Source organism: Camelus ferus, chromosome 36 (genome assembly GCF_009834535.1).
Source record: "Camelus ferus isolate YT-003-E chromosome 36, BCGSAC_Cfer_1.0, whole genome shotgun sequence".
In the NCBI taxonomy this organism is placed as follows: Eukaryota; Metazoa; Chordata; class Mammalia; order Artiodactyla; family Camelidae; genus Camelus; species Camelus ferus.
The window spans coordinates 20378980-20397642 of record NC_045731.1 but is presented as its reverse complement, the minus strand read 5'-3'; the positions used below and the strand labels follow the sequence as shown (position 1 = coordinate 20397642).

The window sequence follows — 18663 nt, the reverse complement described above, 5'->3', positions numbered from 1 at the left end:
ATATGTGTTGCCTTTTCTTTTCTCAGTGGTGAGAAGACTGGCCAGAAATGTCCAAGTGTACAATCTGCCGAACAGCGGGGGTGTTGGCTGGACCCCGCCCCTGGCTGGTGCAGCAGCACTACGTGTGTGCGCTCCCCTGGCTGGCACGAGGCCCCCAGCACCTGTAAGTACTGTTGTCGGCTCAGAGCTGGCAGAATTTCATAGATTTTACGGCTCCTCCTGCTGTGGTTGCTGGCATAGGGCAGTAGATGAGTTGGTGTGGCCGTGGGCCACGTGCACACTCATTTCCTGATGAACTTAGCCTCATGTTTGTGTCATACTTGGCAGCCTGTAGGAACGCAGGCCACAAACATGCCCACGTGCAATGCTTAAGTGATTGCTTTTGATGAATTAAATCATAAGGGTGTCAACTGTAGGGTTAGTAAGCAAAAATGAATTTGGGGAAAATGCAAATTAGCTATATATGAGTTAAAAAACCCCAGTAGTAAATGCAAATCATTCACAGACCCTGTCAATATGGGCTTTCATTGTAACAGACACATCTTTGTTAGGAACCTACTTGAAAGTTTGCCTTCATTGGCTCTTAACAGATTGTCAATCTATCTTAGTACTATTCCATTTTCTAAGTAGATTAAAAATACATACAGCAGAAATTACTAGTTTGAGTAGGAAGACTATCAGAACACCAGTGGGCAAGTAAACTTACAAGGCTTTACAAAAAGAAGCAGGGACCATGAACAAAGATAAACACAACTTGAGCCTGTCCAAATGTTGACTTGCATCCTGTGTGTGGCAGGACGTGTTCAGACACCACTGCTCTTACCCACTGCCTGGAGTAGCTGTTTTAATAGAGAGATCTCTCCCCGAGAAGTGTATCTTAGGTGTACATGTCTCTTAACATTTGGGATGCTTTGGGGTCACTATCATAAGCCCTGGATGTTGTATGTGAGAACATTCCCCAGGAACCTAAATGGGAGGTTGTTGAAGTTGCTAAGGATCAAGTGTGAGCTCAAATTTAATGGAGAGGGAATTTATGAGGGTAAATTACATCTAATGCTGTGGCCTGGGCAGATCTCATGAGGTAGCACAGAGGTTAGCTTCTGCTGTGTCTGGGCTCAGCCCTTTACTACAAACATTATAATACTGACTAATGAAAGACTCGGTAAGCATTTGGGTGGTCGTCAGACAGAATTTGTCAGGTCCTCCCCTCTAGATTGTGGTGCCAGGAAACACCCACACGGGGCACTTGGAGCAGCTGATTCCAGACACACCCTATTCTGGGGACATCATTGCCCTCCACTCAGATGGAAGGAGAATCCCAGCCCCGCCCAGGGCCAAACACATGAGGCTGAAATCCTTTCGACCCAGTTCTCTTGTGACTCAGTGGGGAAGGCTGGACAGGTGGGTGGTGAGGGGGGTTGCTGAAAGCTGCCTCCACCTTGCGCAGGTGAGGGAAGGGCTCACGCCTACTTCTGCCCGGGTTCCCCATGTTCACATTCAGACTGAAGGCCCTCTGGGCTGAGTGAGTGTCACTGGGCCGTTTTCTCATCTGGGGCCTTTGTTAAGGAGGTTCCTTCCCTTCTCCTGCCCTGCAGTGGGTCTTCTCACCAACTGGGCACTTTTGAAATGGGAGGGCTTGGCCTCTCTGTTTCATTCAACAGGAATTGGTCAGAATAGTTGAAATCCCTTTCTCTCCCAGTCTGTACATTTAGTTTCCAACCTAGTCTCTGTCCCTAAAAGATCAGCATGTAACCATAGCTCTGAATGGAGCACTTTTTTTTAACATTTTTTTTATTGACTTATAGTCAGTTTACAATGTTGTGTCAATTTCCAGTGTAGAGCACGATTTTTCACTTACACATGAACATACATATATTCATTGTCACATTCTCTTTTCTTGTGAGCTACCATAAGACATTGTATGTATTTCCCTGTGCTATACAGTATAATCTTGTTTATCTATTCTACATATGCCTGTCAGTATCTACAAATTTCGAACTCCCAATCTGTCCTTTCCTACCCCCCACCCCCTTGGCAACCACAAGTTTGTATTCTATGTCTGAGTCTTACTGTTTTGTATTTATATTTTGGTTTTTTTTTAAGATTCCACATATGAGTGATCTCACATGGTATTTTTCTTTCTCTTTCTGGCATAATTCCCCAGGAGAGAGGGCAAGACCAGGAGAAGGCAGGCCCAGGTGAGTGCAGGCCCAGGAGAGGGCTGGCCCAGGAGAGGGCAGGCCCAGCAGAGGGCGGCCCCAAGAGCGTGCAGGCCCAGATGTGGGCAGGCCAGGAGAGGGCAGGTCCAGTAGAGGTCAGGCCCAGGTGAGGGAAGGACCAGAAGAGGGCAGGACCAGGTGAGGGCAAACCCAGGAGAGGACTGGACCAGGTGAGGGCAGGCCCAGAAGCTGGCAGGACCAGGAGACAGCAGGCCCAGGGGAGGGCAGACAAAGGACAGGGAGGCCCTGGAGAGGGTATGCCTAGGAGAGTGTAGCCCCAGGAGAGGGCAGGTGCAGGAGAGTACAGGCCCAGGAGAGGGCAGGCCCAGCTTAGGGCAGGAACAGGAGAGGCTAAGCACAGGTGGGGGCAGGCCCAGGAGAAGGCTGGTCCAAGTGAGGGTAGGTCCAGGAGAGGGCAGGACCAGCTGAGGGCAGGCCCAGGTGAGGGCAGGCTGAGAGGGTAGGACTAGAAGAGGGCAGGCCCAAGAGAAGGCAGGCAGAGGAGAGGGCAAGACAGGTGAGAGCAGGAACAGGAGAGGTCAAGCCCAAGTGAGAGCATGTCCAGGTAAGGTCAGACCCAGGTCATGGCAGGCCTAGGAGAGGGCTGGACCAAGAGAGGGCAGGTCCAGGGGAGGGTACGATCAGGAAAGGGCAGGCCAAGGGGAGGGCCGGCCCAGGAGAAGTCCAATTAAACTTCCAAGAGATGACGTTGAGAGGCAATGGGTATTTGAGTCTGGAATACAGGAGGGAGGTCTGGATTGGAAATAGCAGTTTGGAAGTTACTGACTTGTAGTTAATACATAAAGCCCTAAGGCTGATGTGGGTGGCAGCAGAAAATAGTAGAGGCCAGAAGACTGAGCCTCAGGTGCTGTGTGCCAGCACTCAGGGGCTGGGTCTGAGAAGACTGGCCAGGGCCATGGGAGGAAACCAGAGCAGTCTGAGACCCAGGAAGCCCCATGAAGAAAGGGCTTGAGGAAGTCGGGGAGAGCAGCGGTGGGAAGTGTGGCTGCCAGGCCGTGCGAGGAGAGGACAGAGCTCCCCATGGAGTCAGCACCTGGTGGGTGGTGGGTGACCCTGTCGTGAGCAGTTGCAGTGAGTGGACACACTTGGATGGAAAATGAGAGGAATCAGAGGAAGCAAAAGGGAACAGCTCCTTTGCAGGGACAGGAGGCGTGTGTGCTGGAGAGCAGAGAAATGGGGCCGCAGCTGGAGGATGAACACATCTTTTTTTATAAGATGAGGGCAATAACAGTGTATGCTAATAGGAAAGATAGATTAAATGGGGAAGTTAGTAACACCACATTCCCTTAGGTCAGGGGAGCTGCAGGTGAGGGCAGGTGGGGGCCCAGAAATGCCCCTGAGAGAGTCAGCTTCAAAACACTTGCCAGGTCCAGTCCACTCAAGACCAGCTCCCAGGAGTGTCAGCCACTTAGGAGCTCTACCGCCCCCTGCAGTTTTGATCCTGGCAGGGCCAGAAACCATAATTAGCCAGCTAAGGGAGGAAGGATGGAGTTTGGCAGGAAGAAGAGGCCTGCCCTGCCTTCCACCCCTCCTGCAAGTGGTCAGCCAGCAGCGTGGCCTTGCAGAGTAACTGATGTGGTGTTTTCATAGTTACGTGGTTAAAAAGTTCTCAAATGTTATACCATGCTCCCACATAAATCTTGGATTGATTGAAGATTTAATTGGTGGAAATAAAAGCAAAACATAAAGTGAAGAAAGTGTGTAAACATAAGGCTGAGCCACAGAGCAGGGTCAGCAGACGTGCGGAAACACGTTTTCATTTCATCTGGAGAGCGTGTGTTGGTTTCTCAAGTTTGTACTTAATGATACATATTGCCACAATCTCTGAAACCATGAAAACAGCTTTCTGCTGTTTGCATCTGCTAAATTCCCTGGAGACTGGCTGGGGCCCAGAGGGATGGGGAAAGGAATAAACTGAGGGATAAGGAGATGTAGAAATTTTTGGTGGGGAGCTCTCTGGGGGACTAGGCCTTCAGCATCCTGTGGTTCCACTCCACTCTAACCACAGTCGCATACAAACATGACTTCCTCAGGGGCAAGCCTAACTTCTGGAAATGTCCCAAAACACTCAGCCACCTAGCACCAACATTTGAAAGGAATCAAAATGGCCCACAAGCAATTGCAGAGATTTGAAATGCCTTAGGCTCCCACGTGCACACCGGGCACACTGGGCCTCCAGGCCTCTGTGCGCACTCACAGGGACACTGGCTCTGGAGGGACAGTTGAGGGACAGTTGAGGGTCAGTGCTGTTGCTAGGCTACGACTGTTCCAGACAAAACATTCCAAGCCGCTGAGCTTCGCAGCCAAGGTTTGGCAGCGAGACCTCTGTGGCTCTTCTGTAGCGCCAGCGCTGAGATCGGGAGGCGGTAAGAGGCCAGGGGGGAAGTGAGCGGTGTCGGAAGGTGATAAGCCAGATGAAGAAGAGACTCGCTAAGTTCGTGAGCTGGGTGGGCTTCAGCGCCCGTCAGAGAGAGTGCAGGAATCGTGAGAACCCCGTGCCTGGGTATCCCGTCCGTAAGCTCGAACTAAACAAGTTCCACAAAGCCGCATATTTTGGCGATCTGGACACAGTGGAGGTGTTGCTGATATGTAAGGAAAATGTCATAGACAGGAGAGACAGGAAGAACAGGTAACAGGGGCAGGGTGGGGCGAGGGGGGCTGCCTGGGAGGAGTTGCCAACTATGGTTTTAAGACATGAATTTTAAATTGCCTCCCCATGTCAGAGATGTTGAAGAGTGAGAAAATGAACATGTTAGAATCATTGAAGTACAGTGTTCTCTCTCATCCTTGCAGCAGCAAAGTAGATACACTATCATTTTATTTAATTGAAATGTTTTTGTAAAATAGTAACGGTAACAATTATAACATTATCTAACAATTATTGAGCTGTTATTTTGTGCAAGGAACTGCCAGACACTTTGCATAGCTTTTCATTTAAGCATCACAGCAGGGTCCTGTAAGATAACTACTACTTCATGCCCATTTTGTTGAATGAGGAAATTGAGGCACAGACAGGCTAAGTGAGAGCTAATAAGGGACAGTGTTAAAGTAGAAGTCAGACCCAAGCTGAGCTGAATCTCAACGGGATCCCCTTTCTATTCAAACAGGTAGTTCTTCCATTAATGTGATGAGTAATAAGAGCTAATAAATACTGTTCTTTCCCCATAGAAAGAACTAAGATAAGAAGACTAAATGTTAGTTTTAAAGGGGTAGGAATAGCAGGCTGTTGAATGTTTACAATTACGCGAGTAACTGTACCTTTGAACTAGTACGCTCTAATTTCCTAAAAAGTCCTCTCATGTTCGCAGGACTGCCCTACACTTAGCCTGCACCACAGGCCAGTCAGCAGTGGTGGCTCTCCTTACAGAGTGGCATTGTGATCTGAATCCTCGTGACAAGGAAGGCAAGACAGCTCTCATCAAGGTATGTAGCAGCCAACCATGTCCATGTGAGACTGATTGATTTATTCTTTAGAATGAAAATGAATTTATCTGTTTTAAATATAACGAACTGCTGGAACTTGAGGAATGTTAACTTGGAATGCCTGGCACTTACAGTCTGTTTCTTGGCATGATACCAACAGGCTGTACAATGCCAGAAAGAAGTATGTGTCACTGTCCTGCTGGAACACGGTGCTGACCCAAATCTTGAGGACAACTGTCAAAACACTGCTCTCCATTACGCCATCTTGGCTGGAGATATGTCAGTTGCAACAAAGCTGCTCCACTATAATGCAAATATCAAGGCGACAGACAAGGTATAGCTCAACTGACTTTATTTACAAGATATTTGAAATACAGGGTCTTTTCTAGCTACAGGTGTTTTATTTATAGTAATATGTATACTGCATACAATACATCAGGCCCTGTTATCATGGAAACAAGTCCAAAGCCAAGGCCAGGGCCTAGAGGTAGTGCCCACAGAAAGGTCAGAGCTCTGTCTCCCAGCCACACTTGTACCCCAGAAGGAACAACTTCCCATTAGGAAGTGCCTGGGAGTGGGTGGTAGGCTCAGAGCCTACAGAAGATGAAGGCTTGTGGAGTGAAGTGATGGCAAGGGGCTGGCTGCCTGCCTGGGGATGGGTGGGAGGAGGAAGGAACCCAGTACCCAGCAGGGGGAAGCTGGGTGACTGCACCTGGGCCGGGGAGGCAGCAAGCCACAGGTCCTGAGCCCCCCAGGATCCCAGGTTCTAGAATCTGGGCAAGTGAGGTCAGGTCATGTTTGACAGCCAGCAGCAGGGGCATTCACTTGTGCTGGTGGCCACATGGCCCTCCACGTACACCTTCACCTTGGGGGCTTCCACGCTCAGCCGGGTGCAGCTCCCCTGCAGGGCTGTGGCTGTGGGTGGGGAGCAAGTGATGGCGAAGCTGGTCCTCCTGCTTTTTCTCCTGGCTCTCCCTTGAAGATTTTGATTGAATAAATGTACTCAGGTCTAGACACAGGTATTTAGAAATACTTCCCTGAGATTCTGATACAACCCTTGGTTAAGGACTATTGAATGGGTACGTGTAATACATGTAAGTTCACAGATCTCAAAAATAAGACATCTCTGGAAGAGCAGGGGTTTGATAGATGCTGCTGCTTTCAGTGCTCTGCTTTCCAGCCGTGTTAGCCTGACTTTTATCCGTCTCTTCCTCTGTGATTGAGGAGTTTATTGGCAATATTACTGGCAGTATCTATTGCCTGGAAGAATAGCTCCTTTTCCCTTCTAACCACTGATGATTCAGTGGCACTCAGACAGTCTTAGAAACTTGCTTGTGGTGAGTGATTCAATAAGTAGAGTCGGACCCTTTAAAGATTTTGCACCTTTTGTTCCCATCCAGGTCATTAGGTCAACAGGGTTTTTCTGATCGCAATAATAGGAAATCATGAGCCTTCTTTTGGTTAAAGCTGTGTGACGGACTCTTGCAATATATCTGTTAGATTCACTGAGCCCTAGCATAATCAAGATGACTTTTTTTTAAATTAAGGTCTAATTGATTTACAGTGTTGTGATAGTTTCTGGTGTACAGCAAAGTGACTCAGTTATATATATATTCTTATTCAGTTATATTGAGTATAGTTCCCTGTAGTATATAGAGTAGGACCTTGTTGTTCATTTATTTTATATACAGTAATTTGTATCTGCCAGTCCAAAACTGCTAATTTATTCCTCTCCCACCCCCTTTCCCCTTTGGTAACCATCAGTTTGTTTTCTATGTCTGTGAGTCTATCTCTGTTTTGTAAATAAGTTCATTTGTATCGTATTTTAGAATCCACATATTAAGTGATATCCTATGGGATTTCTCTTTCACTTTCTGACTTACCTCACTCAGTATGATAATCTCTAGGTCCTTCCATGTTGCTGCAAATGGCATTATTTCATTCTTTTTTATGGCTGAGTTGTATTCCATTATATATAAGTATACCATGCAAGATGGCAGTTTTAAACATCAAGACCCATGACATTAGTAACAAATTGTAATTGTTTTAATAATTTAGTTTCAGCCATCTTATGAACTAATTATCCATTTGATTGACAATTGGGGAGAATTAGATACAGGTAGATTGTAGTTTTAGTAGGCATTGGAAAAATTCTTGAAGTGGGTATTATGAGTCTTAATCACAATTTTTATTACATGTTGGGGCCCAGTGTTTTTGTGTGTAAGACATACGATTCTAAAGGCAAGGTTTTACATACAAATACTTGATTTATACCCAACTGTTTGGAAACACAGCAAACATAAAAACACAAGTGGGCTATAGACTAAACATGGCCCTGGATATGTTCAGTTTGTCTCCACACATTGAGTCAACATTTCAAATTTAGGAGACTTGTGCAGAAATCTACACTTCAGAACTTCTCCTAAAGAATCATATGTGTGGTCCCCCTTGAGCCCAGGCCTACGTGGTCTGCTCTGCAGAGGTGGCCCCTTCTAGGTGGGGCGTGTGTTCTCCAGTTTGCTGTCCTCACTTGTGACCTTCACTTACTCGGGCCACCTATGTTGCCACATAAATAGGCTGGCAAATACAGAGACATACTAGTCGCCTCCTGCTTCATTGGATAAACAGACCGACACACTATTCATCTCCTCCTCTGACAGAGAGATAGTCTCTCTAGCCTCCTTCTTCTCGATTAGATATAGGTACATATATAGATATCTGATAGACAGACATACTACCTTATTCCTCCTGCATTAGATGCACACATAGACTGATAGACAGACTCAGTAGCCTACTTCCTCTTTAGTTAAAGATACATTGATAGACACGCACGCGCACGCGCACACACACAAACACACACTAGCCTTCTCCTCTTCCTCAAATACGGAGGTAGTTATATAAACACACTAACCTCCTCCTCCAACTGAGAGACAAATAAATGACACACTAGCCTAGTACTATGGCTCCGCTAGATATATAGATAGATAGATAGATAGATAGATAGATAGATAGATAGATAGATAGATAGATAGACAGACACATACATACATACATACATACATACATAAATATATACATACATTGATAAATAGTTACATAGGTAGGCCTGCAAAATAGAGACATACTTTTTGCCTCCTCCTTCGTTGGATAAACAGACAAACACACACATATACTAGCTTTTCCCATCCTCCAATATATAGTCATGCAGGCAGTCACACTGACAGACACAGTATAGGAGGGGTGCGTTCTGGGGACGTGGATCAGTGGCAGAACAGGGAAATAGGGTGCCCCTAGGGAGCCAGAGGATTTTCTCTGTTTTCCCTAGCTGCCTTGCCTGGGGTCGGCCTCCCCTACCCCAAGTATGCGGGATTCAAACTTTTAAAGTCAGCCTGCTCCTGGGACCGGGCGTGGTGACATGAGAGTAAGAGGTCAGCGGCAGAGACAGAGGCTGCACAGAAGCTAAGGGGGAAGCCTCAGCGCGTTGGTCATTTTCCTCCCATCTAACCCTCTCCTGGCCTCGGGGCTGCCTCTGCTACACCGGGTTTGCGGAATTTAATTCTCCTTTTTAGCAAGGTCCTGGGATGCTGGTGAGGTGAGTTCAGGGGACAGGGATGTCGCGGGGAACGAACTGCCTAGGGTGAGCCGAACACTTTGCTCCCATCTCCAGAACGGCCTGTACTGGGGGCGGCCTCTCCTGCCCCTTGTTCACAGTATGCTTGTTTCCAGGTGAACCTGCGCCGCGGAATCGGGCGCGTTGCGGACAGCGGCTGCAGTGAGGAGTCGGGGCTGCCCCAACGAGCCCGTGTATTTGCTCAGATCTCCCCCTTGTCCGGTTCAAGGGCTGGTCTCTGCTACTCTAGGTACACGAGGTGCACACCTCTGTGTTTTCCGGCTCCCCGGAGGCGGGTGCGGGTTGGTCAGGGGTCGGGGTGTGGGCAGGGGCGAGGGGCGGCTACAGAGAGGGCGGAAGCGGGAGGCCCGGGCTGCCCAGTCAAGCCTGTGGGTTTCCATCCAGTGTCCCCCTCAGCTTGCAATGGGGGCGCCCTCTGCTGCTTCAGAGTATCAATTGGCATCCCTCCAGGTGGGTCGAATACTGGGAGGCTTCCTCCATTAGACAGACACAGAGACAAACAAATAGACAGACAGACACACTAGCCTCTTCCTCCATTTAGAAACAGATATATATCCTAACCTCCTCCTCCTCCTCATTCATTATATTGATAGACAGGTACATACATAGACAGAAACACACACATACACACACTAGCCTCCTCCTCCTCCTCAATTACGTAGGTAGAGAGACACACTAATATCCTCCTCCATTAGATAATATTTAGATAAACTTAATAGACTCTTACTCCTCCTCTATAAAATAGATCGAAAGTGAGGTTGACGGATACACACACTAGCCTCTACCTTCTCCTATACAGAGACAGACACATAGCCAGACACATGGGGATCCTCCTTCTTCTCCATTAGATATAGATAGAGACAACTCTCAGACACACAGAGAGACAGACACACTGGTCTTCTCCTACTCTGACAGAGAGATAGATGCTCTAGCCTCCTCCTTCTTCTCCATTAGATACAGGTACATACATAGATATCTGACAGATAGACAGATTGACATAGTAGCCTACTCCTCCATTACATGCCTACATAGAATGATAGACAGATACAGTAGCTCCTCCCCCTTGAGATACAGATACATAGATAGGCAGACCAGCACGTGCACACACACACACACACACACACACACACACACACTAGCCTTCTCTTCCTCAAATACGGACGGAGTTATATTAACACACTAACCTCCTCCTCCAACTGACAGACAAATAAACGACACACTAGCCTACTGCAATGACTCCGCTACATATATACATAGATAGATAGATAGATAAATAGATAGATAGATAGACACATACATACATACATACATTCATAGATACATACATAAATATATACATACATAGATAAATAGGTACATAGATAGGCCTGCAAATAGAGATATACTACTTGCCTCCTCCTTCATTGGATAAACAGACACACTAGTCATCTCCTCCTCTGACAGAGAGATAGACACTCTAGCCTCCTTCTTCTCGATTAAATATAGGTACATATATAGATATCTGATAGATAGACAGACAGACAGACATACTAGCTTATTCCTCCTGCATTAGATGCACATATATTAGAGAGACTGATAGAGAGACTCACTAGCCTACTACCCCTTTAGTTACAGATACATTGTTAGACAGACCTGCACACGTGCACACACACACACACACACACACACACGCACACACACACACTAGACTCCTCCTTTTCCTCAAATAGGTAGATATGTATATAGACACACTAACCTCCTCCTCCAATATACAGACAAATAAAAAGACACAGTAGCCTACTGGTATGCCTCCTGTAGATAGATAGATAGGTAGATAGATATAGATAGATAGATAGATAGATAGATAGATAGATAGATAGATAGATAGATAGATAGATAGATAGATAGATAGATAGATAGATAGATAGGCAGGCAAATATAGAGACATACTAGTCGTCTCCTCTTCCGTTTGATAAACAGACAGACACACACATAGACTAGCCTGTCCCATCCTCCAATATATAGTCAGTCAGGCAGGCAGTCAGAGAGACAGACGCACTTGAGGCTGAGTGCGGTCTAGGGAAGTGTTTCAATGGCGGCAATGCGGGAAAAGGGTGTCCCTCGCTAGCCAGAGTATTTTCTCTCATGTCCCTAGCTGCCTTGCCTGGGGGCGACCTCCGCTCCCCCAAGTTTGCTGGACTCAAGCCTTTGAAGTCAGCCTGCTCCTGGGAGCAGGTGTGGTGAAGTCAGGGGAAGAGGTCGGCGGCAGAGGCGGAGGCGGCACAGCAGCAAAGGGGGATGCCTTGGAGTGTTGATCATTAAAGTCAATTTATTAAAAACAAAAATGACAGCCATTATTGTAACATAACCAAGTAGCTAATAGTTCATGTTTTCTTTCAAAAAAGCAGAATTAAAATGCTATAGTAATACTATCAGTATTTTGTCTACCACTTAAGCAAAAACTCAAAATGAAACATTAGAGTGAAGAGGAAGAAGAGGTTAGGTATGTTCAGATGCCTCCTTTATAAGTCAAGCATCCTCACAGTGTCCTTCCTGGCCTTCTAACCCATTGAATGGATATGTGCCCAGCTTATACTAAGTTGTAACTAACAGTGAAGACCAAACATTCAGTGAATTAGATGAGAAAATTGTTCAAATGCAAATGTCATTACTATGGACTGTATCAGACGATCTATAAAGACACTAAGGAATTAAAATAAATAGGATAAGCTCATTTTATTGCAACAATAGGAATGAAGGTGTTTCATATATGAAATCTAATCTGAGTCACTGGACCATATATCTGTGAACATCAGTGTTTGTTTCTATCATTTTGGAGGCCACAATGCCCTCTCCTAATTTATTAAAAAGGAGTTTGTTAATAAAAACTTAACCTCATGGTTACCAGGTAAACCAGCCAGCATTTCTGAACATGAGTTGCTAATATATGCTTATTTTTAAAATTATATAATTAAATGATCCTATCTTAAAATTTATAGCATCTTATTTTTATACTTGGCAGCAATTTGTTTCTTCTTGGTGGCATTTATTTTCAGTGTCATCAAATAAAACAATGATGTCTGGAGTTCACTGGCATCTTAGATTTGATTAAAAATATTATTAAAGAATGTATAACTAGAAGATAGCTTACCCATGTATCAATTGGCCCTAGAAGTCACTATTTTCATAACTCTTCTGTCCCTTTTTGTTTTGTTTTCAGAGCCCTGGGACCTTGGGTATGTTACTACCTTGAGACCATCTGCAGTGTAAGGATTCTGCCACCTTCCTGACAGGACTGCTATGTCTATTGCAGACAGTGGAGGAAAAGCACAAGCAATATGGTAGAAGTTCAAGACATGGTGGCTGTTATTTCTTGAGGTAGACATTCCAAAAATGGTTCTATAATCATTAATACATAGTACCTCATTTCTAATTTCTGAGCTGTATTAGAAACAATTAAAGTTAAACAAAGAAATCTCTGGAGTTTAATGTATCATTAAAGCAAACAAATGGCACTCATAAGTTGCAAAAAAAAAAGAGAGAGAGAGACTATTCTTATTTGTTTTTAGACTATGTACCACCTGGAATGCCATTCCTAAAGATTTAAAATACCACCGCCAGATCAAGTAATATATATAGATCTGTATGCCCTCCAACAGAAATAACTGATTTTTATTCAATCACTTTAAGATAAAATCAACATATTATCATATAAAAATAACCATTGACTCAAATTTTTGGTCTGGGTCAGGGCTCATTGCTTTGTCTGTCTGTCTGTTTCCGTATGTAGTACTTCATTTCAGTGTCATGTTTCTTCATGAGCTCAAGAAGTCACACTTCTATCTGGGCTTGATTCGGAAAAGCCTTCTTGTTCTTTATTATTTTAATGGCAGCCCATTCTTGCTCCACACGATCATATGCCTTTACAACCTAAAAGCGAAAAAAGATAAATAATATCTATTTCATTAACAACAATTTACAATTCACCTTAATTATACATTTATCTAATTCCCATTTTTCTGACCTTCCTAAATATGAGATTCTATTCATTTCCATTCAACAGCATCCATTTATTAGTTTATTGTCACTTTAAGTCAATCTTTTCAATTGGATTTCTTTTGCATCCTTATAGTATTTCTAAACATCCACAAAGTAGGTAAGTTTCTTAACAAAATTAGAATAACTATTTTCCTCTTTCAAAAATAAATTATGAATGTTGACAAGTGCTTTGGTTTTCCACCTTTCTTACTAAATAACATTATAAAACAATACTTCTGACTATTCTTTTAATGTGAGAAAAACCTGGTTTAAATTCTAAGTATACATGTGAGATATTTAAAAGGTTGTAAATCATCTGAAAAATGTAGATAACTTTCTAAATTCAAATTAGATTTTCATAGGCATATAAGAGAATTACTTCAGACTAAAAAAATTTTTTTAAATAAGCAGGAAATAAGTTAAAATACCATAATTTGAGGATTTTGAGTTTTAAAATGAGAATTAATGCTAAGGAAACTGAAGTGTTCATGAACAAATGACTGCACACCTCTCATTTTAAATTTTACTCATTTAAACAAGTTTCACACTGTTGACAAAGAAATTTACATTAAAAACTAGGAAACAAATACAAAGATAAAAGAAAACTGTATCTATACAAATTAGAAATAACCACTATACCGGATTAAATATTCTTACTTTTGTAACATTATATACAGTCTGAATAGATAATAGCTTTAGACACATTTTCTAGGATATTCAGAATGTCTGGAGATGCATGTAGAACTCCAAGTGATTCCAATGTTTTGGTTGAGTATCACTGGATTAGAGGAAGTGAATGGATGCATGGTCCAAGATCCACATCAGTCAAGGTTATTGTCAATGTCAGATCATAAATGGTTTAGCTGAAATCAAACTTGAAATATAAAAAAGCAGTATCTCTGGTTTCACCCAATTCTAAAATAAACTACTGCCTACTGCCTTTTAAATCAGAGGTGACCCATGTAAGCATCTGACCATGACCAAGTGGTTTTGATATTCTCTTTCACTGACCATACTGACTACATCAAGAGTGGCAGTTTAGTGCCCAGATCCTAATGATCTCCAGGACAAAGGCCACTAACAGGGCCCCAACCATTTACTGACTTTGCAAATAGTTAACTGGCTCAGTGGTAAAACAATGATTGTTGATCTTGAATTATACATTCAATAGGCAGTTTTCAAGAATGCCAATGTCCAGAATTCAGTCAGATATTCTGAGTTCATTAGTCTGGAGCTTAGGCATCAGTCCTCCCTCCCCAGCCCCCAGCCTCAAAGCTCCCTGGAAATTTTCAATGTGCAATCAGGACTGATAACCACTGGCCTAAGAAATGAAGGAGCTGCTTATTTGACAAGGACCTGGCAGAGAATTTAGAGAGAGCCTGACAAAGTCAATAAGGAAGAATTTATTTGGCCAGTGACAGGCCCTGACCCTGAACACACTTCAGCCTAGGAGAAAGGCGTCAATCAGTCTCATCTGGGAAAACGAATCCTGATGTCAAACAGGCCTGTACTTTCACAAGTATACGATGCTAGCGTGCTCTTAGAAATCAGGGTATGAGAAAAGGTAAAGGGGAGGGGGAGATCACTGCGAGCTTGAAGAGTAAGTGCCAGGGAAATCTAAGTTTAAAGAGCAAGCCGCGTGGCCCCGACTTCACAGTGGGCATCACAGAAGGCAGACGCCGCCCTGCTGGGGGCAACTGCCAGAGCGTCGGTGTGATTTTGAGGGTGGAGACAGAAATCACTCCACCCAGCGCATTCACAGCCTTACTTATGTAAGTGGTAGGCCTCAGAAACACCGTTCTTTAAGAGGCTCTGACAGAGAAGTAGAAGTTGCTTCTGACAAGAAGTAATATTTTGATACAGAAGGGCTCCCTTAACACTGAGAAACCCCTGACTCAGAAGAAAGAGGTTAGAATCAAGGGAAAGGGCCCTGAATTATGTATAATTACAAAAATTCCTTGACATCATGGAAAGGGGCAGGCATACTGTACATGTGACACCAGGGCCTGGCAGAGCCACCCCAGAGCTGCAGAGCTCTGCTAACAACCTTGTTCATATCTCCTTCAGGTTTCATCACTTAGATGTGTCCTGGTCTCAGCCTGTGGCTGCTAGTGGCTTACAGTATTCTTTCTGTCCTAAACACAATCAGATTCATACAGGAAAACCTTTCCTCACAGGGTGATAGAGGCATATTTTGTTTCTCACAAGGCAGAGACAGATAAGTAAGAACATGTAGGTTCCACAGTTTAAGAAAAAAACAAAAACAACCCCCAAAATTGTCAAAAAGTCAAAAGTATTTGGATTACAAATTAATAACTGCTTCACTGCAGAAAAGTTGCAAGGCAATGGAGAATGGGATGAACAGGAAACCATACCTCAAATAAAACAGCTCTGCGGCAACCCAATGAGATGGGGGATTTAGGAGTGGGAACAGCTTGGGAAGCCACAGCCCGAGAAAAGCTTCATGAAGTGCAAGGAGGAAGGACTGACAGCTAAGTCTGGGCTCAGCTGATGAAAGACACTGATGCAGTTAGGGTTTTGTCCTCTGTATTGGGCAGGATGGGCAAGTGAGGAGAGGAGATTCATGGGTAGAGAGAAGAGACCAGGAAAGAAGTGAAAAAACCAGGTCCCCTGGAGTTCCTTCCTCACTTTCCTAAGCAGCTGTGCTGCCCGAGTGGTCCTGCCCATCAGAACTCCACCAGTCACAGCCTTAGCCATGCTGGCACTGTGGGGCCTGAGAAGGACATCCTGGAGACTGCCCACTCAGAGGGCCTGGCAGAGTTAGAAGAGGAGCCAAGAGACAAAGTCAAGGCACAGCCCCTGGCATCCAAGCCTCTGAAAAAGTGAGAAGGCACCTGCTGTGCTGGCTGAAGATAGGTAAGTGTTTTTTTCTTTGAAGAGGAATATCTGACAGGAGCGCAATTATCTCTAACATACATAATGAAGAACCACCCACACACTCCAAAGCCCGTGTGAAAGAGGCAATACTACCTATCAGTGATTAAAATAAACCACTTAGTAAAGTAGCTACCTGGTTAAGTTCAATAAGTTCAAAAAAGCCAAAAAACAAACAAACAAAAAAAAACCCCACAAAAAAACTGCTACTGGAGTTTTTAGGGCTGATGCAGTATTAGTACCTTCACAGAACAATGACAATCCAAATACTTACATGTCTGTTGCTGAGATCTATTTACAAACATTAAAAGTGTACTATTGAGAAAAAGATGTAACAACATGATTCACTAATACGTTCTAACTATAAAATTCAGCATTTTCCGTTAAATTACCTGTCCAAAGGAACCTTTGCCTATCAAGGAGTCAATTTCATAATGATCCATACACTTTTCTCCATTTTTTACAATATAATCATAGTTATTGTTAAGTGTGTCACTAAAATCACTGGGGGGGGGCGTGCACACCATATATCAAGAGCATATATAAGACAAATCTGCTATCAGTAGGAAACAGATGAATTTCTATTCTTTAACACATACACACACAAATGAAATAAAGAATTTTCTATAGTTGCTATTTGAATTACAGAACAACACTAATATATAACCAGGGAAATTTTCTGCAGTAAAATTCCCTTTAGAATTATACAGTTTATACATTTTATAAATAGATGTTAAGTGACTGGAGCAACACCTCCCATTCAAGAAGAGTAACAGGACCAGATCTACATTTATTTTTTTAAACCAAGATATAATTTATATACAGTGAAATGGCATAGATCTCAAGAGTGTATCATATTAGGGATTTTGGAAAATTGCTCATGTTGATGCAATCAACAAATGCCAAACAAAATAAATAACATTTTCATCCTCCTTATATTCAAGTTCCTTCATGCCCCCTTCTAGTCAATCCCAATTTTATATTTGATCCTAAGGCAAAAGAGTTTAAAAATGAAAGTTTAAATGTATATGAACTGATGTTTTACTAATATAAAAGGGGCCTCTGAGACATGCCCAGTTTTTAAGCCTATAACAACACATTAATGAGAAACAGACATGCTCCCTACCTATCCCGCACTCGCTAAAGGCTGTGAACCTTGTGGTTCACAAAATGAGTTATTTTCCTTATATCTGTTTTTCTTATAGTTTCTAAGACTAGTAAAAAATAATAGGTGGACTAGGCAATAGACCAAGTGATTGGTAACTAACTGAGGAAGTTATAAATTACACTGCAAGGAGCAACATCACAAAAATTCTAGTTTACAAGGTGGCAAAACAGTTAAAAACAAGCTTCAACAGAGTTACTGTTAACAGTTTAACAATTTATCAGATATTAACAAACTGACATTAATAAAGTGTTCACTATTTTATCATATATTTTCAGATAACCAAAAGCTGGTTTGCACATTTTTTATAACACATTAATTATGTACAAAATCCAATTTAGAAGTGTTCCTCATTGAGTTCATTCCAATTTTATCTTACCATAATGCCACAGTAACATAAATACTGGCATTAAATGGCATCAAACTATTATAAAATTTATACACACATAAGAACATCTTTTTAGATAAGTGGCTCTAACACTGGTAGAAGATAAGCCTTCAGTGTGAAAGGATGTAGGGCCCCCTGGAAAAGGAAAGAAAGCACAGGCACTCTTCTCCAGAAAAGCTCATTTAATAATTAATTACAGAGCTAGAATTGCGGTTAGAAGCAAGTAACAATCATGCCAGAGGCCTAAGACAACACCAGAAAAATAATTTTTGGAGGCAGAGTCAAGTTGGAAGATGAGTAATTTAAAGTGCATTTTTTTTATCATACTTAATTCCACCAAAAAGTCTTTCGGATATCTTACAATGAAAAGATACAGATAAAAGAACACATATCAATTTAAAAAGAAAATAATATAGATAAACTAGGCCAGATGACTGTAACTGGGTACTGAATACATCTCAGAGCTTCCTGACATCCACGGCAATAGGAGAAACAGATAAATGAAAATTCAAGCAAAATTCTAACATATTCAGACTTTTCCAGTGTCATTATTCCCTCCCTTCCCCTTTCTTGTTTTGAAGAGGAGTTATTATAGAAGTGATAACTCAGCCTATATTAAGCATTTTGAAAAAGAAGGAAAGTTATCCATAATTATCTTAATTTTCTGTAGTCCTTGTTAATATGCCTTTTTTCTTTTATGTAATTATACTATCTATAAATCATTAACTTACCAGTCTTCATAGTAGTCATCAATATGAAAAATCATTGGGAGTAAAAAATTTTAGTATGTTTAAATACATCACAAAATAACTTCTTTCCCCTACTCTATTCCAAGATAGATGGTGTTACAACAAATCAATAGTCTTACCTCATTAATATGCTTTTATGTTTTGATCAAGTCAAC

General features: G+C 42.9%; 1 protein-coding gene across 1 annotated transcript in view; it reads left to right on the top strand.

Moving 5' to 3' along the window:
• LOC116656662 (death-associated protein kinase dapk-1-like) overlaps positions 1–16158 on the top strand; it is a 40001-nt gene extending 23843 nt beyond the window's left edge. Inside the window, exons 3-9 of the mRNA XM_032474197.1 lie at positions 27–167; positions 2165–2198; positions 5549–5663; positions 5824–5997; positions 9390–9523; positions 11429–11486; positions 16003–16158. Coding sequence (XP_032330088.1) covers positions 27–167; positions 2165–2198; positions 5549–5663; positions 5824–5997; positions 9390–9523; positions 11429–11486; positions 16003–16158 — 812 coding nt within the window. The remainder of the gene's footprint in view (positions 1–26; positions 168–2164; positions 2199–5548; positions 5664–5823; positions 5998–9389; positions 9524–11428; positions 11487–16002) is intronic.
• Positions 16159–18663: the final 2505 nt, after the last annotated feature.